The sequence below is a fragment of the Lonchura striata genome, chromosome 15 (genome assembly GCF_046129695.1).
Source record: "Lonchura striata isolate bLonStr1 chromosome 15, bLonStr1.mat, whole genome shotgun sequence".
Classification (NCBI taxonomy): Eukaryota; Metazoa; Chordata; class Aves; order Passeriformes; family Estrildidae; genus Lonchura; species Lonchura striata.
Window position 1 is genome coordinate 7,392,221 of NC_134617.1, and position 19,668 is coordinate 7,411,888.

Below are 19,668 nucleotides of genomic sequence, written 5' to 3' on the forward strand. Positions count from 1 at the left end.
TTTGGTGTTCCCTTTTCCAGGTAGTGCTGAGTCCAATTTGCCTTTCTTTTGAATTTATCACCTTGTTTTTCTGTAGGCAAGGAAGGAGGCACATGCCCTGCCTTCTGCCACATGGGAGGTTCTGTGTAACAGAGACCAGGCCCAGAAACAGTCTACCTTTGAATTTTCTTTTTAGTTTTTTTAGCCAGTGCAGATACATGTTCCTATCTCCTGGTCTCAGCCCTTCAGAGCACAGAGGTAGTTTAAATGCTGCGTGTGTGCAGCCACATGTATCATCCGTCATTTTGCATGTTGGGGGTGGAAGTTTGCCCTTCACTAACATCTCACCATCTCACTTCCTCCAGAGCACCATTTATCAACTGAAATTGGCATCAGATTTGCTTCTGAAATGAGAGGAACAGCAAAACATTGTGTGTTGAATTGGATGAAAGTTCACAAAGCACCTGCTGAATGTTCACATGCTTAAATCTCATTACTTCAGGTTAAGTCCAAGGGGTTTTCAAGTGAGGTTTTGAGTCATTTTTACCACATTTGAGCTGTTATTTCCAGAAAAAGTGGAAAAACCTTTTCCTGTCAAGATGGACTTCTTTACAAATATCTAATATTCTGGACTCAATTTTTACTTGACAGGGTTCATATTAAAAAGCTCAGATATGGGGCAATACTTGAATGGAAATGTGTCAGTCACAGAGAAGCTAATTAGAAGTGACTTCTTGCACTGATTAATCCAAGCTCCCACTTGAAGCAGGGCTTGAAGTTTGCTCAGAGTCTTGTCTAGTTGAGTTTTGAAAACCTCCCAGGATGGAAATTGAGCATCCTTTCCAGGTCCCTCTGCCACAGTGCTGAGGGGATGATTTTCTCTTCAGCAGGAATTTCTCTGCTGCAGGCTGGGAATGCTGCCTCTCATCCTGTCACTGCTCTTCAGGGAAGGGTCTGCCTCTATCTGTGCTGCCTTTTCCATCATCCAAAGAGTTCAATAAGACAAATCTCCTTGGTTGTTTGCTTGTTTGTTTTCCTCTCAGTGCTTCCCTTGTTTCTGTATTCTGTGAGTGATTGACAGCACAACATTGTCTGTGTATTTGGGCTCTTTCAAAGAAAGATCTTGTTTCTATTTAGTACTCTTGAAAAGAGAACTCTGGAAATGTATGAACAGAAAAAGGAATTGGGCAGTGTGAGCAGAGAAGTCCCTGTCCTGAATTCACATCTGCCAAATGCTAATGTTAGTTATTTTTGAGCTTAGAAGTGCAAGAGGCTTTTATCCTTTGTACAGCTGGCCTCATCCTGCTGTGAATGTAACATAAAAGGGAGCAAAAGGCATCTGTTGAAACCTGCAGGTCTTCTTTGGTGGCAATCATGCACCAGCTCAGATATGACACACACCTTTCCTGAAAACTTAAGGTTAGACCAGGAACTTAATAATAGAAAAGTCAAATTTAATTTCTTGACAATACCAGAGATAGATGTCTCAGTGACAGTTGTACAGCTGTTTTATTTCCTTTTTAAAAATGTACTTTTTCTTAAAAAGCATTACCATGTATTTCAACAAGATTTCTCATTTAATAAGATGCAAAAGTTTAGGCAATATCCTGTTTAGATGGTTTCTATCTGATAATAAAAATGGCATTGACAGTGAGAGATTGCACCGAATAAATCATTAGTTGTGAGTTCTATTTTATGCTGCAGCCAGGATGTGTCCTGTAAGTTCACAGCTGTTCTAACTTTTTCTTTTCCTCATCTAGACAGCTGTATGTCCATGAGATTTATTTCTTGATCTGTGTGGACATGAAATCCTTCTTGGGATTATTGCCATAGAAACAAGGCATAACATAGAGCGTGTTAGAAGTAACAAATGGGATTTGGCAGTCCTTCCCATTTACTACACAGAATCTGAGCTATGTGCTACAAAAAGCAGCAATTACTTGCTCTCAGAGCTTTATTAACAGGCACATCTGCACATTCATTAGAACTAGATGCTTCAACTTCCATTCTGGCTGGGATGGCATTTACATATTCTGGTCCTTAAATGAAAATCCAACATCTAGTTTATTTTCTAGTCAAGGTAGGAATTGGTCAGGTTTGACATTTTGGTTCCTTTTTGTTGGTTGCAAATCCCAGAGGCAGCCCGTGTGAGCCTCCCAGAAGGAGATAAGGGATGGAACTGCTGGCTCCAGGGAACGCTCCCTCCTTTGAAGGATGAAGTCACCCAAGTTTTGCTTGTAAAGCCTGATCTCCCACGGAGCTGGGACTCAGCTCCCAGCCTCTCCCAGGGTTTCACACCCTGCCTAGCTCACAGGAATGATTCCCTTCTCCTCAGTGGCCCAGGGTGGCTCTGAGCTGCGGGAGTAGATGGGCTGTACCAGGCAGGGAAGGGTTTTTTGCAGGAGTGAGCCCAACAAGCTGTACCTGGAGCTGAGGCTGAGCTGTCTGAGTCACAGCACAGCTGCTGATACACATGGCAGAGACAGGCAAACTCCGAATCCTAAGCCAAATCCATGGGTCAGATTTTGAAATGGTATGGGATGGTGAAGAGGCAGAAAAGCAGAGGGAAGAGAATACAGAAAAGGGCAGAAGAATATATTAAAACCCAAGGTGTGTCTGCTGGCTGTGTGTGCCCAGCAGCTCTGTGGCCCTGGGCATTCTGCCATGGGAGGTCAGTGCTGGCTCAGTGGGGCACAGGATGCAGATCTTGCTTGGCTCTGGTGCTCTTCTCTTATCTTTTTCCTATCCTCACTTTTATGAAGTAAAACCAAACATGAAAACAAATAGGTCACAGAGGGGTCCCTTGCTCTGGATGATGCATTTGCAGACCTGGAAGGGAGCATGCACTGTTCTTTTCCCATCCATATCCTATAATGCTGCCCCTAGCTGAGAGGAGCAGCTTCCAGGGGGGGTTTCAGAGGCAGCTGGAGATGCTTTAGAGCTCTCAGGGCAAAATCTCTCATCCCTCTGCAGCAATTCAAAAACAAAACAACTTTGCTAACAGGAGGAACATTCAAAGCTGATTGTAAACCACAAAATCAAGATGAAACCTAGAATGCAACCTGAAAAACCCAGATAATTGAAATGCAGGGATTTGAATCTGGGCTATGTGCTCAGAGTCTGCCTGGCCCTCTTTTCAGAAGTGCTGAGGACTGAGCAGAGCATGTGAAGGCAATGAGTGCTCAGGATTTCTTTGAAACATTTATTTAGTACCTAAGTATAGATCTAGGACTGACTAACTTCAGGCTCCAAATATAGTTCAGGTGTCTGCCTTCTCACTCTTCCTCATTTCTCTTTTCCTTGCTATTTAATCTCTTCGTCAGCTCCCACATTCTCTGTTTCCTCCAACTCCCTTAACTTTTCCATCCTCCCCCAGCTGACTTCTGCTCCTGTCTCCTCACTCACTCTGACACTCTGCTGTCCCATGGGAGCCACAGGGCATTCTCCAAGGCCCATCCCAAGCAAGCTCTGGGTGACGCCGCTTTTCTCTCCCTCACACCCTAAATTCTCCCTGCTTCATTCTCAGCAGGGCAGAGGTTCAAACACACTGCTTCATCCTGTTCAGGAACCTGCTGAGGTTTAAGTCCCAAATATCTCCCCTCTCCTGTGTGGGCCTGATCAGAGATGGCAGTGAAAAGGGAATCATCACAGACACCCTTGACTGGGGGGGAGCCCAAAGTGGCTGCCATCACTTTGTACCCCAAAAGCATAAATCAAAATGTTCCATTTTCTGTGCTCTGCCCATTGCAGGTGTGATCTGCCAGTACCAGCAATGAAAGAGGTTATCAAGAAGGGATCAGGTTAATTTTGTGACAGGAGGCTCTCATTAGTGGCTGTGCTGTTCCAATCAGCCAGAAGACAGATGTGGCTGTGATTTGATGGATCTTGTCCCTGTCTCTGTTGCAGGAAGGCATGCCCCAAACGCTGACTTCTACCAGTATGTTTACCCCATGTGGCTTCAGCCCTCATCTACATACTTCAAAAGAAGGTGAACAAGGAGGACTCATCTTCCAGGATGGAAACCTTACCTCAGCATCTCTGGATGCTCTAATCCAGCATCTGATACCTACCACTGATTACTACCCTGAAGTAAGCAATTCACAGTATAATAAATGGTTTAATTTTGATGAATTGGGGCAGCACTTTATGCAAAAGTGCAAATGTGTTAAATTTTGAATTAAGAGGGCTCATTTAAAAGCTGCATACAATTAAAGCTTGGTAAATTGATGCATTGCTTTAAATGCTGTTTCACTGCTCTATAATTGTTCCCATGAAAAAGCAGATCCCAAAGATGATGCTGCCTTTAAATAAGAGAACAGGGTAGTAGGGGGAGCTGTCGTGGTGATGAATTAGTGATGTAGCAGTTGGAGCTTTTCAAAAATAGCAATGCTTCCCAGAGATGTTTAGAGGAAAACTGAAACAAAAAGCTCCCAAGTCTGAACTGGACTAAATTAGCTGAATTTCAGTGGCTGCTGAAGTCATCCGGGTTTGCCTGTATGTACAGAGCATTCCCTTGGTGATGACAGAGATGCTTCTTCTGGTGGATTTATAATTTACCTGGCATTGTATTCACAACTTTGCAGTCACTGGACAGCATAGTCCAGATCCTAATCCTTGCTCCATCAGTGGAAATTAAGTGTTTTCTCACCAAGTGTGTGAGGATCTAAACTGGAAGCAGGTTTATGGTCCTGCAAGCTATTGACTTCCCTGGATTTTGCACATCCTCAGTGGAATTCAGACAGAGTTTGACTGGAAGACTTTTAAGTGCTAATATAGCTCCATGGCTTGTATTTCAAAGCACAGAGGAGCATTGACTTCTGGGTACTTGAGGAGACTGGGGAAGTTATCAATGCAGAGCAGGCAGCATGTTTTAAATTACCCGGAGCTCAGTTTCTGATCAGCTAAAAATAAGTAATAAAGAAGCATCTCAATTAAAAAAAAAAAAGGAACAGAAAAGCAATAAAAATAGGTAATGGACAGATCAGGCTGTGAGATTTTCATTATAATGTATGATATGTAATATTATACCTGCTGCTAGGGAGCATGGCTAGGGCTGGGGGAAAGGAGATAATTCAGGTGCAAGGATGCAAGGAGGGGTCAGGGTGGAACAACTGCAACTTCATGCATGTATTTTAAATTCACTGCTGGAATAATTTGAATAATCCAAGGATTTATCCAGCAGACCTGCTTCCCACAGCTTGACAGATGTGGAACTGCATATGATATAACTTGGCTGATAGAAGTGAAATTTGGGGAGTTAATAGAAAAAATGAAATATTGCTTAAAATAGGCTGGGTGATATCTGCAGGGCAATAGCAAGATGTGGCTGATGTGGAGGTGTCTGCAGCTCCCAACCCAGTACAACACAGAGATTCCTGCCCATTTAGCATTACTGTCTCCAGCATCCTGGTTGTGCTGTCTCCTGGGCTTGCTGCTGCACACTCTCTTCACTGGATGTTTACCCAGGGCTTAGGTAACCAAGGGCTGGACATGAATGCTGTGGAGGAAGGAAATGCTGCTACCTCCTGTGCCCAGTGTAACCAGTTCCATATTCAGGGTGAGGAATTGTTGTCTTTTATATAAAAAAAGTCTTGCCAAGTAGAAAGGAAAACCTGTGAAGTTCAGGGCTTTACAGTCAATAGCACCCACTGTATGGCTGCTTACAGTAAGTCTACTTGTCTTTCTCCTGCAGAAAGCCTATATCTTTACATTCCTGCTGAGTTCCAGACTCTTCATCGAACCCCATGAGCTTTTGTCCCGCGTTTGTCACAAGTGCATTGAGCAGCAGCGGCTGGATGACCCCGTGCTGGACAAGGTTAGTTTATGTTTACAGCAGAAATGTGAGGTATTCTCAATGGGTAGAGGATTCTGGGGCTCTGGTGTGTGTGCCTTGCCTTTCTTTAGATTGAATGAATCTTTCTCATAAAGGATTTGCCACGGAGATCCTGCCACTGAGGCATCCTGGTATCCATGTCTGAGAGCAATGCTTCAGGCAGTAGTCACTTCAAATCTTCTAATTTTCCCTTTCCCCCTGTCTCAGTCTTCCCAGGTGACTTTCCTTCTTTAAGGCTCTGGGGAAGCCTGCAGGATGCAAAGAGGTAGGACATGACCCTCACACACTGTTGTGTGCAGATGTCCACACACCACTCTCTCTCCCATTTTTACTTAATGTCTCTGCCCCTTTGCTTTCTTGCTCCTGGTACAGTAATACTTCCTCTTGGCCTTTCCTGTCACTTTGAGCAGCATGTCACAGGGGGCAGGTGCCCACCACCCTCCTGCCTTCTGCCCTCAGAGCAGCACCCAAGGAGCACCAGGAATGGGCAGGAGCAGCAGTGGGGCCCTGGCAGGTGAACAGAATGAGAAAATCCAAGCTGTTCCTGCCTCAGCACTCTTCCCACTTTGCCCCAGGGATTGTGCAGCCTGGTACAGTGTATAGCAACACATGTGCATCCTCTGGCAGTGCCACAGACAGTGCAGGGGTGATGGATGCTGCTCAGTGTGGGGCTCTGCCCAAGCTCTCCTTGCTGCATTGATGAACACTTGTTTGGTATGTTATCTGAAGCAGGAGATGCACCCTCAAAGCAGTGGAGGGGAACAGAACATGCGTTTGTTGGAAATTTCCAGAAACTCCAAATTTCTGAAATGGTTTTCAAGATCATGCTTTCCAGCTTTGGAACTGTGAGTTTGGTGTCAAATACTGAGTCACCAACATCTGACCATGTATGTGCTTATTATTGCACAGGCAGCTGGTTCCACGAGTAGCAGGAGCTCTGCCCTCACTGTGAAGAGCCATTCTCCAGAATGCTCAGCAATCCCAACCTGGGTTACCCATACAGTCAGTGTTAAAAGAAATATCTGTGTGGGGTGAACCATGCAAAACAACTTTTCTCAGGTGTGAGGTTCTGTTCTCCAATTCTATGACAGATACAAGTTTGGAGAATTAAATGTGAGCATTGCAAAGTTTTGCTGCTCATTAAACTTTTAAGAAATGAAAAACACTGTCTTACTATGAAGACTTATCTGCCTGAAGTTCACCTGGGTGTTATAGCAATACAGGCCTGGTGGGACACAGCTGATTTTGTGTTCCCCAGAGTGGGGCTGATTTTGAAACTTTGTGCAACCTGCCATCCCTTGTCCTGTGACTTGCACAAAGTCCTCTCCATCAATTCATAATGCAGTTTACACAGCTGGAGCAAATGTCTCCCCAGACCTTTGTAGTTTCCAATAAAGCTTTCCCTTTAGCAGCCACCTGCTGGTCTTTGAGCCTGAGCATAATGCTAGTTGACAGCAGTTATTTTTAGAGATGTGGTTCATTGAAACCTGTTGTTGGTGGAAAGCCGAAATATGCATTTTGACCACCTTGGTTGAAAAACAAAGAGCCAGGGAGCTTAAGAGTATAATTTTTCCTGATTACAGGGTACACTTGAGCTGCAGTACGTGGGGATGCAGAAGAAGGCTGTTTGTTTTGGTCTGTGTTTTCTGTAAATAAAATGCAGTTTGTTTTTTAACACAATTTCCTTTTCACATAACAGAGGATGAAAGCTTTGGGAGCAGCCACACTGGCTGTCTTTTGAGATAACACTAATGCACCAGTTGTGCCATTCCTTGCATTTCCCTCCTTGCCCCATCCTGACTATTTCCACTGCCACATCCTCAGATAAATCTCCATCAGAAGTGGGGATCAGCTGGATGCTGTGTGAGTGTCTTTGTCCCATCATGACATTGAGCTCATGTGGGAAGAAAGCAACATTACCAGCAGCCCAGGTAAAGTTACAAAAGTGCTGCTGTTTTGTTCATCTTTTTCTTCATTGTGCATCTGCCACTGGCCACTAAGCAGTTTTTTTTATACAGCCAGAAAGCAAAGGAGCAAAAAACCTCTTTGATGGTCAAGAAATTAATTGCAGTTTTTCAGAGAAGGATGAAAATATAGAAGGGGTGTAAGTACAAAAGGGAAGAACAAATGGTTCGAATCAGCAAAAAGGCCAGATGTTTTAAAAAAAGGTATAAAGGTTGCACCAACAAAATGTCCATCCAGCCATAAACAGGCCAATTGCATGTGCAGAATACTTAAAACTGCATGTAAAACAGGCAGTTGTGCATGCACCTGAGTTCTGGTACATTTTGCATGCCAAAATGTATTATTTGTGCACCACACTCTTTGTATGCATGTGTGCAGGTTTTGCAGGTGCAACACAAATGCCTTCTTTGAAAACCTGGCCCCGCGTTCAGTGACACACACAGTGGGAGACTTTAATGAATAAACATGTTTCAGTCCCTGAGCATCATTCAATGGTTTGCATTTCAGGCTCGAATCAGAAAATTTGGACCCAAAATCTTACAGTTGCTGACAGAGTGGACAGAGACATTCCCCTATGACTTTCAGGAAGAGCGGATGATTGGCCATCTCAAAGACATGATTCACAGGATAGCTCCATGTGATGAGGTGAGGATGCCTGACTTGGGATGTTCTGCTGATGTTCTGCTGATACATTAAGTTCATTTTCCCACTTGGTTCCTCCTTTTCCTCTTTTTTCTGCATTCTGTCCCATGCCTCTTCCTGGATACTCCCAGAGTTCTTTTCTCCAATAATGTAAAACCTGTAGTATCATCCCACATCTCTCTTTAGGTGCTCCTGGAGCAGTGAGCATTGGAATTTATCTTCTGCACATTGAATTGTAGGATAACAACATTCCCATTTTATAGAAGGAATGTGTGAAGGCATAGCATAGACTGAATGTGCTGGTGACAATTCAAATTGCAGCAGAGCTGTGATCACCCAAGTTACAGTCATAGAATCACAGACTGCTTTGGGTTGGAAGGGACTTTAAAGACCATCTTGTTCCACATCCCTGCCATGGGCAGGGGCACCTTCCTCTTGACCAGGCTGCTTCAAGCCCTGTTCAACCCTGCCTTGAACACTTCCAAGGGTGGGGCATCCACAGCTTTTCTGGATCCAAGTTCTTATATTTAAAGAAAATACTAATATTAGTGGACATGTAGCTTGTCTGGGAGCAGGGAGGTGGCAGAAGAAAGCAGTGTGTGGCCTGCTGAGCACAGAATCAGGCTAGAGGTCTGTATGGTCCTGGTGCTCAAATATGTGAGCTCTGTGTGTGGCACAGTGAGTCACAGTGAATGGAGCTCTGGGAGACCTGCTTGCAAATTCAGGTGGGTGAACCCCATCAGTTAATTCGGAAACATTAAAAAGACCACAAAATTCATGAAAGTAATAAGCAAATAGTACACTGAGAGTCTCTAATTACTTCTAGGTTAACTGTGGGATATGGAAAAATTCAGTTCCACTGGCTACATGAAGGCCTGGCCTCGAGCCACAGAGGGGTGCAGTCCAGTAGAACAACAAGAACATTCCCATGAGGATGAGAGAGAGGAGAGAGGACAGAAGGAATTAGCAGGGCTGCAGCACAACAGAAATGGAAATTGGGCTCTCCTGTGTGCATGAAATATGTCCTAAATGGAAACAGCTGCTCTTGGCCTGGGCTGGCAGCATGTCTGGCACTTCCAGGGAGCTGTAGGCTGGCATGGATTGACTGGGCTGGGCAGCCCATGGGAGAGAAGGAGTTGGACAGGGAAGTTGTGAGACACGGTGGAGGTGAAGGCGACAAAAAAAACTCAGAAAGAGCCAAAGTGGCTTTAGTTCCATTTACCAGAGTAGTAGAATTCCCTCAAGGAAAAGAGGCAACGGCCTTGCTCCTGGCCAGGCACAGCAAAAGATGCCTTGCAGCCCTTCAGCATCAGAAATGAGGGAAATCAATACAAACCCCCTAGAATTGTGTCCACTGGAGAGCAGGAACCAAAGGGTGGAGAACAGGGACTTAGCATGTGCTCTTTAGCAGCAGAAGTTGCCCTGGTGAAGAACCATAAATGCTATAAATCAACTTTCTGCATGCAAAGCAGTGGTTTATGTGCCTAACCTGAGCAAGCACTGCACACCTTTGGTCTGGAGCGTGCACAGCTGTGAACAAATCCTTGTGGGTGCCCTGGGGGGCCTCAGACTACATTAGTTTCAAATTACTGTTTTTCAGATATTACTAGGTGCTGTAATTGCAAGTGATTATGCCTGAGCAAAATCAATAATTAATTTAAGAAACAGCTCATGTCCTCCGAATGCAAATTTCCTTTTTTTTAAGGGACAGGACTGAAGAGTGATGGTGACCATTAGTTTTTTGGAAGAAACTTGTTCCCATTGTGAACCACAGAAGTTAAAGACTGAAAGATTTGTGATGTCATCCAGTCCATGTAGGTCAGTGCAGGATTTTCCCCTGCAGTGTATGCTCCTCTTCTTTGTAGAGTCCACTTTCTAAAGGCTGTGATGTGCTTATAAAGGTGTCCATGCTGAGAAGCATTTCTTAGTAAGTGCTGTGATTTGCATTTAGAGTTAGAAATTTTAATTAAAATTTGAGCTCCTAAGCCACCTGCTGAGACCTGCTGTCTTCAGAGGAACTTTCCTAGTTAAGAACGAAACATTTTCTTTAAATATTAAACAGTAGTGTGCTTCTTTTGACTGTTAATGTGGCAGTGAAGTGAAATTGGTTGATAAGTCCAGCATGCAGCCCCTATACAGTGGGGGGTCACTTTGTGGCAAGATAATTACCAGCACGCTGAAGGTAATGAACAATGTTGTTTTCAGTTAGTGGATGTAGTTTAAAGAAGGCAGGAAAGGCTTTTAGAAGGGCAAAAGCAGGATTTTTTTATTTTTGTTAATTTCTTTCTCAATGTGCACAGAAAGGCTTTCTAAGCAAGGGTGCACCCAACTGATTTCCATTGAGTCTCTTCAAGAGCTGATTTCTGTGTAATTGTTTGTGTCCTTTAACTGTGTCTCTTTTTTTTTTCATTCTTTATTAGGTGGTTGGCTTACCTGAGTTTTTGTTTACTGTTGTCCATATCTATTTTTTGTGTCATATTCCCTACAAAATTAGGTGAAACTAGATCTCTTGATAAAGATTTCTTGGAAGACTGGCTAATATGCATGTCTTTCAAGCAATTTTATGCAGCTTTTTGACTTTTTGTCCAAACTATGAAGAATTTGTTGCTGCATAGACATGGCTGGTCCAAGATTTTTCATCCAAACTCCTTTTAGAAAGAAGAGCTGGGTTTCCAGCCAAGTTCTTTTAGCCAGATGTTTTTTATTCATTAGAAGGCTTGGCTTTCAGTGCTGTCCCCTCACCCCCAAAAAACTGAGTTTCCCATTTACAAAATAAGTTCACAAAATGCCAAATAACTCCCTATTTTTCACTGAAAAATCACACTGTGTTCACAGAGCTTCATAAGATATGTTGGGATTTGCAAACACATCTGGAAGTAAAACAGAGAAATATTTAGATGGTGGTAGTAGTTTGGGTCCAGAACAGTCTTTGTTAATCAAAAGTGTGGCCATCTGTTGACATGAGGATTTACATGAAGAAGGCCTTTCTTGGAACTAATATACATCAGTAACAAATAAAAACTGAAGGAGTGGGGTTTTCCGTAGTCAATTTTCACTCCATCTTTGGGATTTGATTCCAAATACATTGTGTGTTGTCATTCTCCAAGACATGTCCCTCCTGCCTTCTCTTGGTTCTGGCTTCATTTCAGACTTAACAGCTCTGTTTTACAGAAAAGAGCCTGACTTATCCTGCTTATCTGGTTCATATTCTAGCCCAGCTCAAGAGGGCATCTTCCTTAAGTGAAAGGAGGGCAATGTGAGTCCAAGGGAGCAATGTGAAACTTGTTAGAAAGCTGCATCAAAGTTTCAGTGTTATGGCAAAAGTTGAAGCACTTGGGATGTTCTAAAGGTCTCCAGCCTTTCATACCCTGTAATTAAGAGAGAGTAGATGTGAGAAGTTATTCTTCACTGTGAAGTAGGAGGAGGTGCTATCTCCAGTCTGCAGATTGGATTCTGTGCAGCTGGGAAGATCACTGACTCTGGTTTCAGGTTCTGTGAACACTTAAAACATGGATGCTTTCAATGCCTAGCACTGAACACTATCCACAGCCTACAAAACTCTGAAGACAAGGCTGGATCTAAACCATGGGATTACTTCCCAAAGGCTCACTTGAGCTGCATCTAGCTTGGGACATGACACAGGTGTGTTGTTCTTTGTAGTGAGCTACAGTCTAGCCAAGGACATTTCCAATTAATCTTATCCTTAGAACCCATCCACCAGTTCTGTTATCTCAGTTTTGTGATGTCTGCATCTGTCAGCCCATCCTCCATGGCCAGAGACTCCACTCATTGTCTCTAAAGAGTTGCTCTGAGAGCAACCTGGGCAAGTTGGTAATGATGATCCTGCTGAGCACATGGCTGTGCTTGGAATACAATATGAGCTTCCTTCACTAGCAATTAACATTTGGATATTAAATACTCCAAGCTACACAACACCCCAGCCACTCCAGCTGGGTAGCAAGCAGCTGTGAGCTTCTTCTGCATTCAGGTCAAAAGGATGGAGAAATAACATTAGAAACATTTCTTATTCCTAATAAATAAGAGTTGACAAAGCAGCATTGACAGGTAGAGTTCTCAACCAAAATGTAGCTGGCATAAAAGATAGGTACCAAAAGCTGCTGTGCTCCAGAAAGCTGCAGTAGCTTTTGGCAATGTGGTAGCATTTCCTCTCCTTTGAACCTGATGTTGGCAGGAATGTGGAATATCAGTGCCAGCCCAACCCACCAGTCCTGCCTGCCTCTTCTCTTGACTGCAGTCTCTGTGTCCAGAAGCACAGAATTGTAATTAAGCCAACTGGTTATTCTGAAATAGGCTTGTTGGAGATAAAATGGTAACCTGTTGCTGGCTTAGGAGTATTCTGCAGAAAGCAAAATTCAGCACAAAAAACCACTCCTATGTCATGTTTTCTGGGTGGCTTATGTTTCTCTCCCTATCTCTCCAGGCTTACTGGAAAAAGATGAATCAGCTTTTGCAAGCCCTGAATCAGAAGCTTGCAACCCTCAGCCATGGGCAAGAAGGGATTGTCAAGATCAGTACTGCTGTCTCTGATAAGCTGGTTGCCTTTAAAACTAAACCTCCATCAATTCAGAGAGAAATCCTGAGCGTCTGCAGTGACCCTTACACCCTGGCTCAGCAGCTGACACATGTGGAGCTGGTAAGTGGGAATGGTTCCCAACTTCTGCAGCCAGAGATGTTATTTTAAGCCATCAGCTGCTAAGTATTCCAGACATAACCAGAAAATGTCTGCACTGCTGCAGCCTATCCCATGCTGTATCAGCACTGCAGCAGGAGGCAGGGTTTGACAGGTTAAGAGATGCTTGGGAAGCAAACTATATATCAGAGTGTCCCTATGCAGCTTGGAGCAGGTCACTGTACTTCAGCTTGTTTATTTGTGAAATGAGAATCCTATCCCAGCAAAGTCAGGTCTCAGGAATGTCACTTCTATAAGATGCTCAGAGCCCCACAAGGTCTGCAGGAGCTATTGAAATGGCTGGTCATTAACCCTTTTATAAATTTGAAATAAATTTTAGCAGTTCAAATCCATTTCTCCAGATGCATGAAGCAGTGGGTTGTCTGATGTGCCTTTCATTCTCCCCTTTGGGATTTTGTGCATGGACATATAAGGGTGTGCAGATACCACCCCCACAAATTCCTGCTGTTCCCTCTCTGCTGGGCTGCAGTCTGCTCCCAAACAGGCTCTTGTGTGAGAAATTGCAGTGCTGAAGCCTTGGATGTGCTGTTGTGCTGCACACCCTTCTCCCAGGGTCAGGTCCTCCCCACAGACCTGCTGGATGTGCACAGAGAACATAAAACATTGCTGCCATCTGCAGATCTCTTGTTGCTCTGGGGCCCTGCTGCCTGTCCTCCTGTGGACTGTTCATCCTTCAGGGGAGGGATGGAAAAACAAAACATGAAATGCACTGTGGGTTGGAATGAGTATTAGGAAATCAGCCTTTGGATTTCTGAAAATAGTTCATATTCCATTTGTCAGGAAGTAGAATGGATAGTTTTCAGAACATGCAACTTTGCCTCCCTTTGCTTTATATAACTTAAGCCAGAGAGTGGAAAACCTTTTGCGTGGAGTTTTTTCTTGCTTTTGTTTTTTTCCTCTTCCACAGCACAGCTGTCTTCCAAGGGGAAATTCCCTGTAACTGAGGCATCACTTCCTTTTTAAAACAGAAGCAGCTAGAGATTTTAATTCCACTGTACTGTAATCAATTTTCTCTACCTTCTCTTTCATTGCTCTGTCTGATACATCCAGTGCTCTGCACTGAAACTGTCTGATGCTTATTTGTTAGTAAGAATTATTTGATACTTATATAAAACAGTTATTGATTAATAAGAGCCCTATACAGTTATCAGTGTTAAGGTGAGAGGCCCAGTGAAAAAGCATAGGACTAAACATAACATTTTGCCTTGACTAGAATTACCATTTATGTTATTGTTGCTTGAGTATTCTAAGTTTGGACTGTAGGAATTCCAAAATACCTCCTCTGAAATATCTTTGTGGCCTACAACCTCCTGAAAATATTTATTTTTCTAATAAACATTTTTAAGGAGAATGAAAAACCTAGCAGGAAAGTCAGTGTGTTGTTGGAGCTGCCATGTTTTTTCAGGAGCTGCTGGAGGTGGCTTCTCTTTTGCTAAGAGAGATTTGGATACTTTATGCTTGTTTTGCTTACTGCCTGGGATACTGTCCAGTGTAAACAAAGCCTTGAATGGTTCATGTGCATCTTCAGTGCCTTCCTTAGCCAGTGACCCAGAGCCAGCACCCCGGGGCAGCTCCTGAGGGCCAGTGGGCAGGGAGCCAGGGCAGAGCCCTGTGTGGGCACCTGAGCAGAGGATGCTGTGAACTCCAGATGACAGCATTGCTGCCATTGCAGCAACTTGGCTTTTGAGTGATGCTGCACCACAGCAAACAGAACTGATGTCTGCTGGCTCCCAGATGAGGCCCTGTGCATCCAGTGTAGTGGAGGGGACTCTTACTGTGGCTTGTTAGTAATGAGACGTATTTATTCTAATTTTCATCTTTCTGCTGACATAGTTCTAATTGTTGTTATGAATTTTAATGTCCAGTTAGTTGGCTGTCTACCAGTTCAGTGACACCACTCAGAGCTGACGTAAAATGATGCTCTTTTATCAAGAGAAACAGAAGATATTCTGGGGTGCTTTCTTATTTTTCCCTCTCTCTTCCCACTCCCTTACTCTCAACAGGAAAGACTAAGTCACATTGGACCCGAGGAGTTTGTGCAGGCATTTGTACATAAGGACCCTCTGGACAGCACCAAGGTATGGTTTCTCCACATACAAAGTGTCTCCTGTGACCCCAGTTTGTCCAGGTGTGACGAGGTCCCCAAGACAGGGCCCGAGTCCCAAGCTGACATGGGCCAGGCCAGCTGGTGACCTGTGTTGTCATGGCAGGGATGGGAACCTGTTGACAGAGCTCTCACTGGCAGGTCACTGCCATTCCTCCCTGGTGACAACCTGGCCACCACCCTGGTGTGCTTTTGGCCTTGTTTCCTCCCAGGCTGCTTTGGCTGTGGCTGTGCACAGCCAGGGAATGGCTGCTGCTCTGGTGAAGGGCTAAAGGCTCGGGATGTGATGTAACAGCCTCAGTGTGTGCCCAGACACCACAGCAGTGAGTCAGTGCACCATGAATCAACTCTTCTCTCTCTACACAATAACCCAAAGCACCACAGGGAACAGAGTGCCTGATCAGGGCTTCATCCAAAGGCAGTGAAAGCCACTTGGAGTCTTTCCACTGATTCCCCTGAGGTTTGAAGTAACATTTCAGTGAGTGTCTCAAAAAGGAAAGATGCTTCCTAGCTGGAGAGTCAGAGATTTCACATGCTGTCTGAAAAGAAAGGGTAGAAAATTCTTGCCCTGAACTGTGTATACATTCCCACTGAGATCATACATCAATGGCTGAATTTCCTCACTGGATGCCAAAGGTACCAGGAAGATCCGTGTTTGTAGTTCTGCACAAAGAGCACCAAAATAGCTTGTAATGGTGAAAAGGTGGATGGATGGATGGATGGATGGATGGATGGATGGATGGATGGATGGATGGATGGATGGATGGATGGATGAAACATGCAATATTGGGCCCTTTCCTCTCCTTGGACTTGTGGAGATTCTGCAGTTTGTTTCAGGATGAGGGAAATAGGCAGAGATGGAGTTCCCAGGTATTCTGGGCATTGATCATATTCCTTAGAAAGGAGATCAAAGGCAGCAAATGTGTGTTAGAAACACAAGATACCAAACCAGCCACAGTGAGATTTCAGCAACCTGGGCTTCAAGTCAGCAAGGCTGATCACAGTGGGGGTAGTCTGGAGCTCTTCTTCATGCTCTGTGTGGTTGATTTAGAAAAGCTTCTGTGCCAAGACACAGCTCAGGGGGAGAGCATTGCACACAGAGTCACAAAATAGTTTATGTTGGAAAAGACCTCCAAGATCATTGACTCCAACCCTTAACCCAGCACTGCCAAGGTCACTACTAAACCATGTCCCCAGGTGCCACATCCATGCATTTTTTTAACACTTCCAGGGATGGTGATTCCACCACTTTCCTGGGCAGCCTGTTTCAATGCCCAACTACCCTTTCAGCGAATAAATTTTTCTAAACCTCTTCTGGCACAACTTGAGGGCATGTCCTTTTGACCTGCTGCTTGTTACTTGGGAGAAGAGACAAACTCCCCCCTGCCCTACAACCTCCTTCCATGGAGCTGTGGAGGGCAAGGTTTCCCCTTTTTGTCTCCAATCTGAGCTCCCTCAGCTGCTGCTCCTCAGATCTGTGCCCCATGTCCTGCCCCAGCTCCTCTGCCCTTCTCTGGACACATCTTTGGACAAAGTAGCACAAACCTTATGTGGATTCATATCCCCTGACCCATGAAGAATATCCCTGTCAAACACAGGGAGTTGGCTCAGGTCTGAATTCCCTCCAGCTGGAGATCATATTAAACATCTTTCTTGCGTGAGGGCTTCAAAAGGCTTCCCTTATGAATGTTTATCAAGCATTCTGAGCTGCAGATGGAAGATGCTTGGGAGGTGCTAAATATTGCTGCCATTTATAAAGCTTAACCTTTAAAAAGCAGTCTGTCTCCACTTTAGTGTTGCACATTTTTCACAAGTTTTGCCTTATTAGCTGTGGCTCTTATGCCCTGGCACAGGACATCAGTTCTGAGATGGAAATACTATTTTCAGACCAAAACCTGGGTTTTGTGTAGTTTTTACTGTAATAGGAAACAAGAAACAGAGCACATGAAAAGCAGCTCCTATGGTTAGACTGGGGCTGATTTGGGTTCCCTTTGGTTTTTTGATATTTACATGCTGCTTGCTAACATTTACTTTTGAGATGCTTTAAAAATACACTTTTATTGTGTTTGTAGTCTATTCATAAAGTGGCTCAGAATTTCAGTTCTGTTAGGCTTTGCTCCTCCATAACATGGTACTGTGATTTCTGCTCTTAAACATGTGTGTATACAGAATCACAGGTGAGTATTTTCTTACTTTGAGTTACCTGGGGAATCATATTAAGCCACATTTCCGAAGGGGTCCTTAGTCACTGGTTTACCTTACATAATATGGGTGATCCCATGATGGATTATGCATTATGATTTTCCTCTTAATGGCGTGTGTTTATGGTACCTCTGGGAAATGATCGACCTAATAAAACAAAAATCAGTATTCTCTGGTACCCTCTAGTGGATGGTACTGAATGTTCAGACAAATCTCTGGAACTTTAGAGAGCTGAGTGTCCTAGATGGATTGTCTAAGAGTTTAAAGCTGGGCAAATCTCTTAAATTCTTACAATCCCATGCAACACATTCAGGCTGTGTGAACTGACCTATCACTCCTCAGAAGTCAAATTTTCTGTTCATGAAAATGGAACTGGAAGAATTCAGCCAAGTATCTGCTCACATAGCCTGTATCAGTTATGGGAATTTATGTTAAGTTTTATATAAATAAGTGAAAAATATCCTTCTTGTAATGGCTCTTATCAATGAAGTGCCTCTGACATGTAAGTGACCTGATCAAACACAGCCATCCAGGCAAAGCTGGTTGCTAAGAATCCATTTTTCTGAAAACTCACTAAGGAAAATAGTGGTTTTTTTCCACAAAAAATCAGCCAGAACTGTGTTTTCCCTTGTTTATCTCTTGTACACTTCACTAAATTCTGGTCCCTCCCCTCCAGAAAAGGGCTGTTGGTGATTTTATTTGCTGAGGTGGAGGAAATCCTGGAATCAAAGTCACAAACTGAGCCTGCTGTGGAAGACTGTGCCTGTCTTATTTTATCTGCATGTCCTTGTTGATGTCAGAATCCTGCAATGGCTCAGCTGTTCACATCCCAGTGAACAAGGGTCCGTGCAGACTCCCAGTGAACACTTGCTGCAGGCAAATGGGGCTGCTTTCTGGACACCAGTGTCAATTGTGCAGTGTGACACACCCAGGTATTCACAGGATTTTTAAAAGGGGCCCTTAAATGCACAGGCTTCCATGAGCAAGAGAGAGATGTGGCCAGTGATTACCTTTGTGCAGTATTTATCTTAGTGATCAAGTGTCTGACTGGAACACGGTTCTATCTTTCTCTGCTTTCTCCCCCCCAGACTTGTTTCAGTGAACAGAAGAAGACGAGTAACCTTGAGGCCTATGTGAAATGGTTCAATAGACTCTGCTATCTTGTAGCAACAGAAATTTGCATGGTAAGTTACAAGTATGTGCCACGTTTTACCACATACCTGAAGTACCACTCTGAGATTTTATATTAATAAGCAATCCTGGGGATTTATTTCTTATGACCCAGCTAAGCATCTGATGGTAAGTTTTAGTAGTGTTGCACTTGCAGAAGAGACCTGATAAATGACAAACATATTGCAAAACAGAGGTGGTGGCACACAGGGGAATGCACTGTTCTCTTGATGTAGTAGAAGCACAGTGTGGAATAATGAACCCTGCAGGGAAAAAGAGAGGAAAAAAAAGCCTTGAGTTATCCTGTGAGATTTCTGCCAGCAAAGATTCTAGCAGTGCCATATTTGTTATCTGTCATCCTAAAGATCTGCTGGGTGAATTCCCACTGCATGGCTCTCTGTCCTGCTGTCCACTAGTGTAGTTATTTCTGTTGTGCCTTAACTTGTAGTGGTTTTAGTTTGTTTAACTTGGTCCCATCAAAATGAAATTAATGTTTTCCTCTTTGAAAAAGGTATGGAAAGGAGGAATATTAATAGTTTTAAGAGCCACTAATAGTTTAAGAGCCAGCCTATGACACATAAGAATTACCATTTGAAGATCATCTCTTTGGAAAAGATAGGGTGATTCCAGTCCAATTAAAATGGGTTTTTAAAATGGTAGCATTTGGTCTGGCTGTATTGCTGAAGGGATAGAAGAGGGGAAAGGGATTAATGCAATGAAACAAGCTCTTTCTGAGACAAAGATGCTGCTGGTACAGGGGTGTGAAATCCTGCCCTTAGGGAAGTCTGTGCTGTTGATCCCACTGACTCGAGGGAGGCCGGCATGGAGCTGAGGCTCTGCTTCAGGGCTGCTTGGGCTGCGTGTTCCAGCACTGAGACAGTCACTGGGGCTGGGAATTGCTGTGAATTTCTTCAGTGTCACTGCAGTGAAAGCTTTGATTTCAGAGGCTGCCAGTCACCAGCATCCACTGGATTGCTGGAACAGAATTAGGGCCAGTGACTGAAAGCAGATGGCCCAAGCTGTGCATGAAGCCACTATGCATGGAACAAATGATTAGGATGA

At 43.9% G+C, this 19,668-nt stretch overlaps 1 protein-coding gene across 3 annotated transcripts in view; it reads left to right on the plus strand.

Moving 5' to 3' along the window:
• RASGEF1C (RasGEF domain family member 1C) overlaps positions 1-19,668 on the plus strand; it is a 70,965-nt gene that overhangs the window by 36,115 nt on the left and 15,182 nt on the right. For all 3 annotated transcript variants that reach the window (XM_021552242.3, XM_021552241.3, XM_021552243.3), the window contains 6 exons: positions 3,886-4,068; positions 5,672-5,794; positions 8,285-8,422; positions 12,861-13,073; positions 15,134-15,208; positions 18,525-18,620. In XM_021552242.3, the coding sequence (XP_021407917.1) occupies positions 3,892-4,068; positions 5,672-5,794; positions 8,285-8,422; positions 12,861-13,073; positions 15,134-15,208; positions 18,525-18,620 (822 nt within the window). In that variant the 5' untranslated portion in view covers positions 3,886-3,891. The remainder of the gene's footprint in view (positions 1-3,885; positions 4,069-5,671; positions 5,795-8,284; positions 8,423-12,860; positions 13,074-15,133; positions 15,209-18,524; positions 18,621-19,668) is intronic.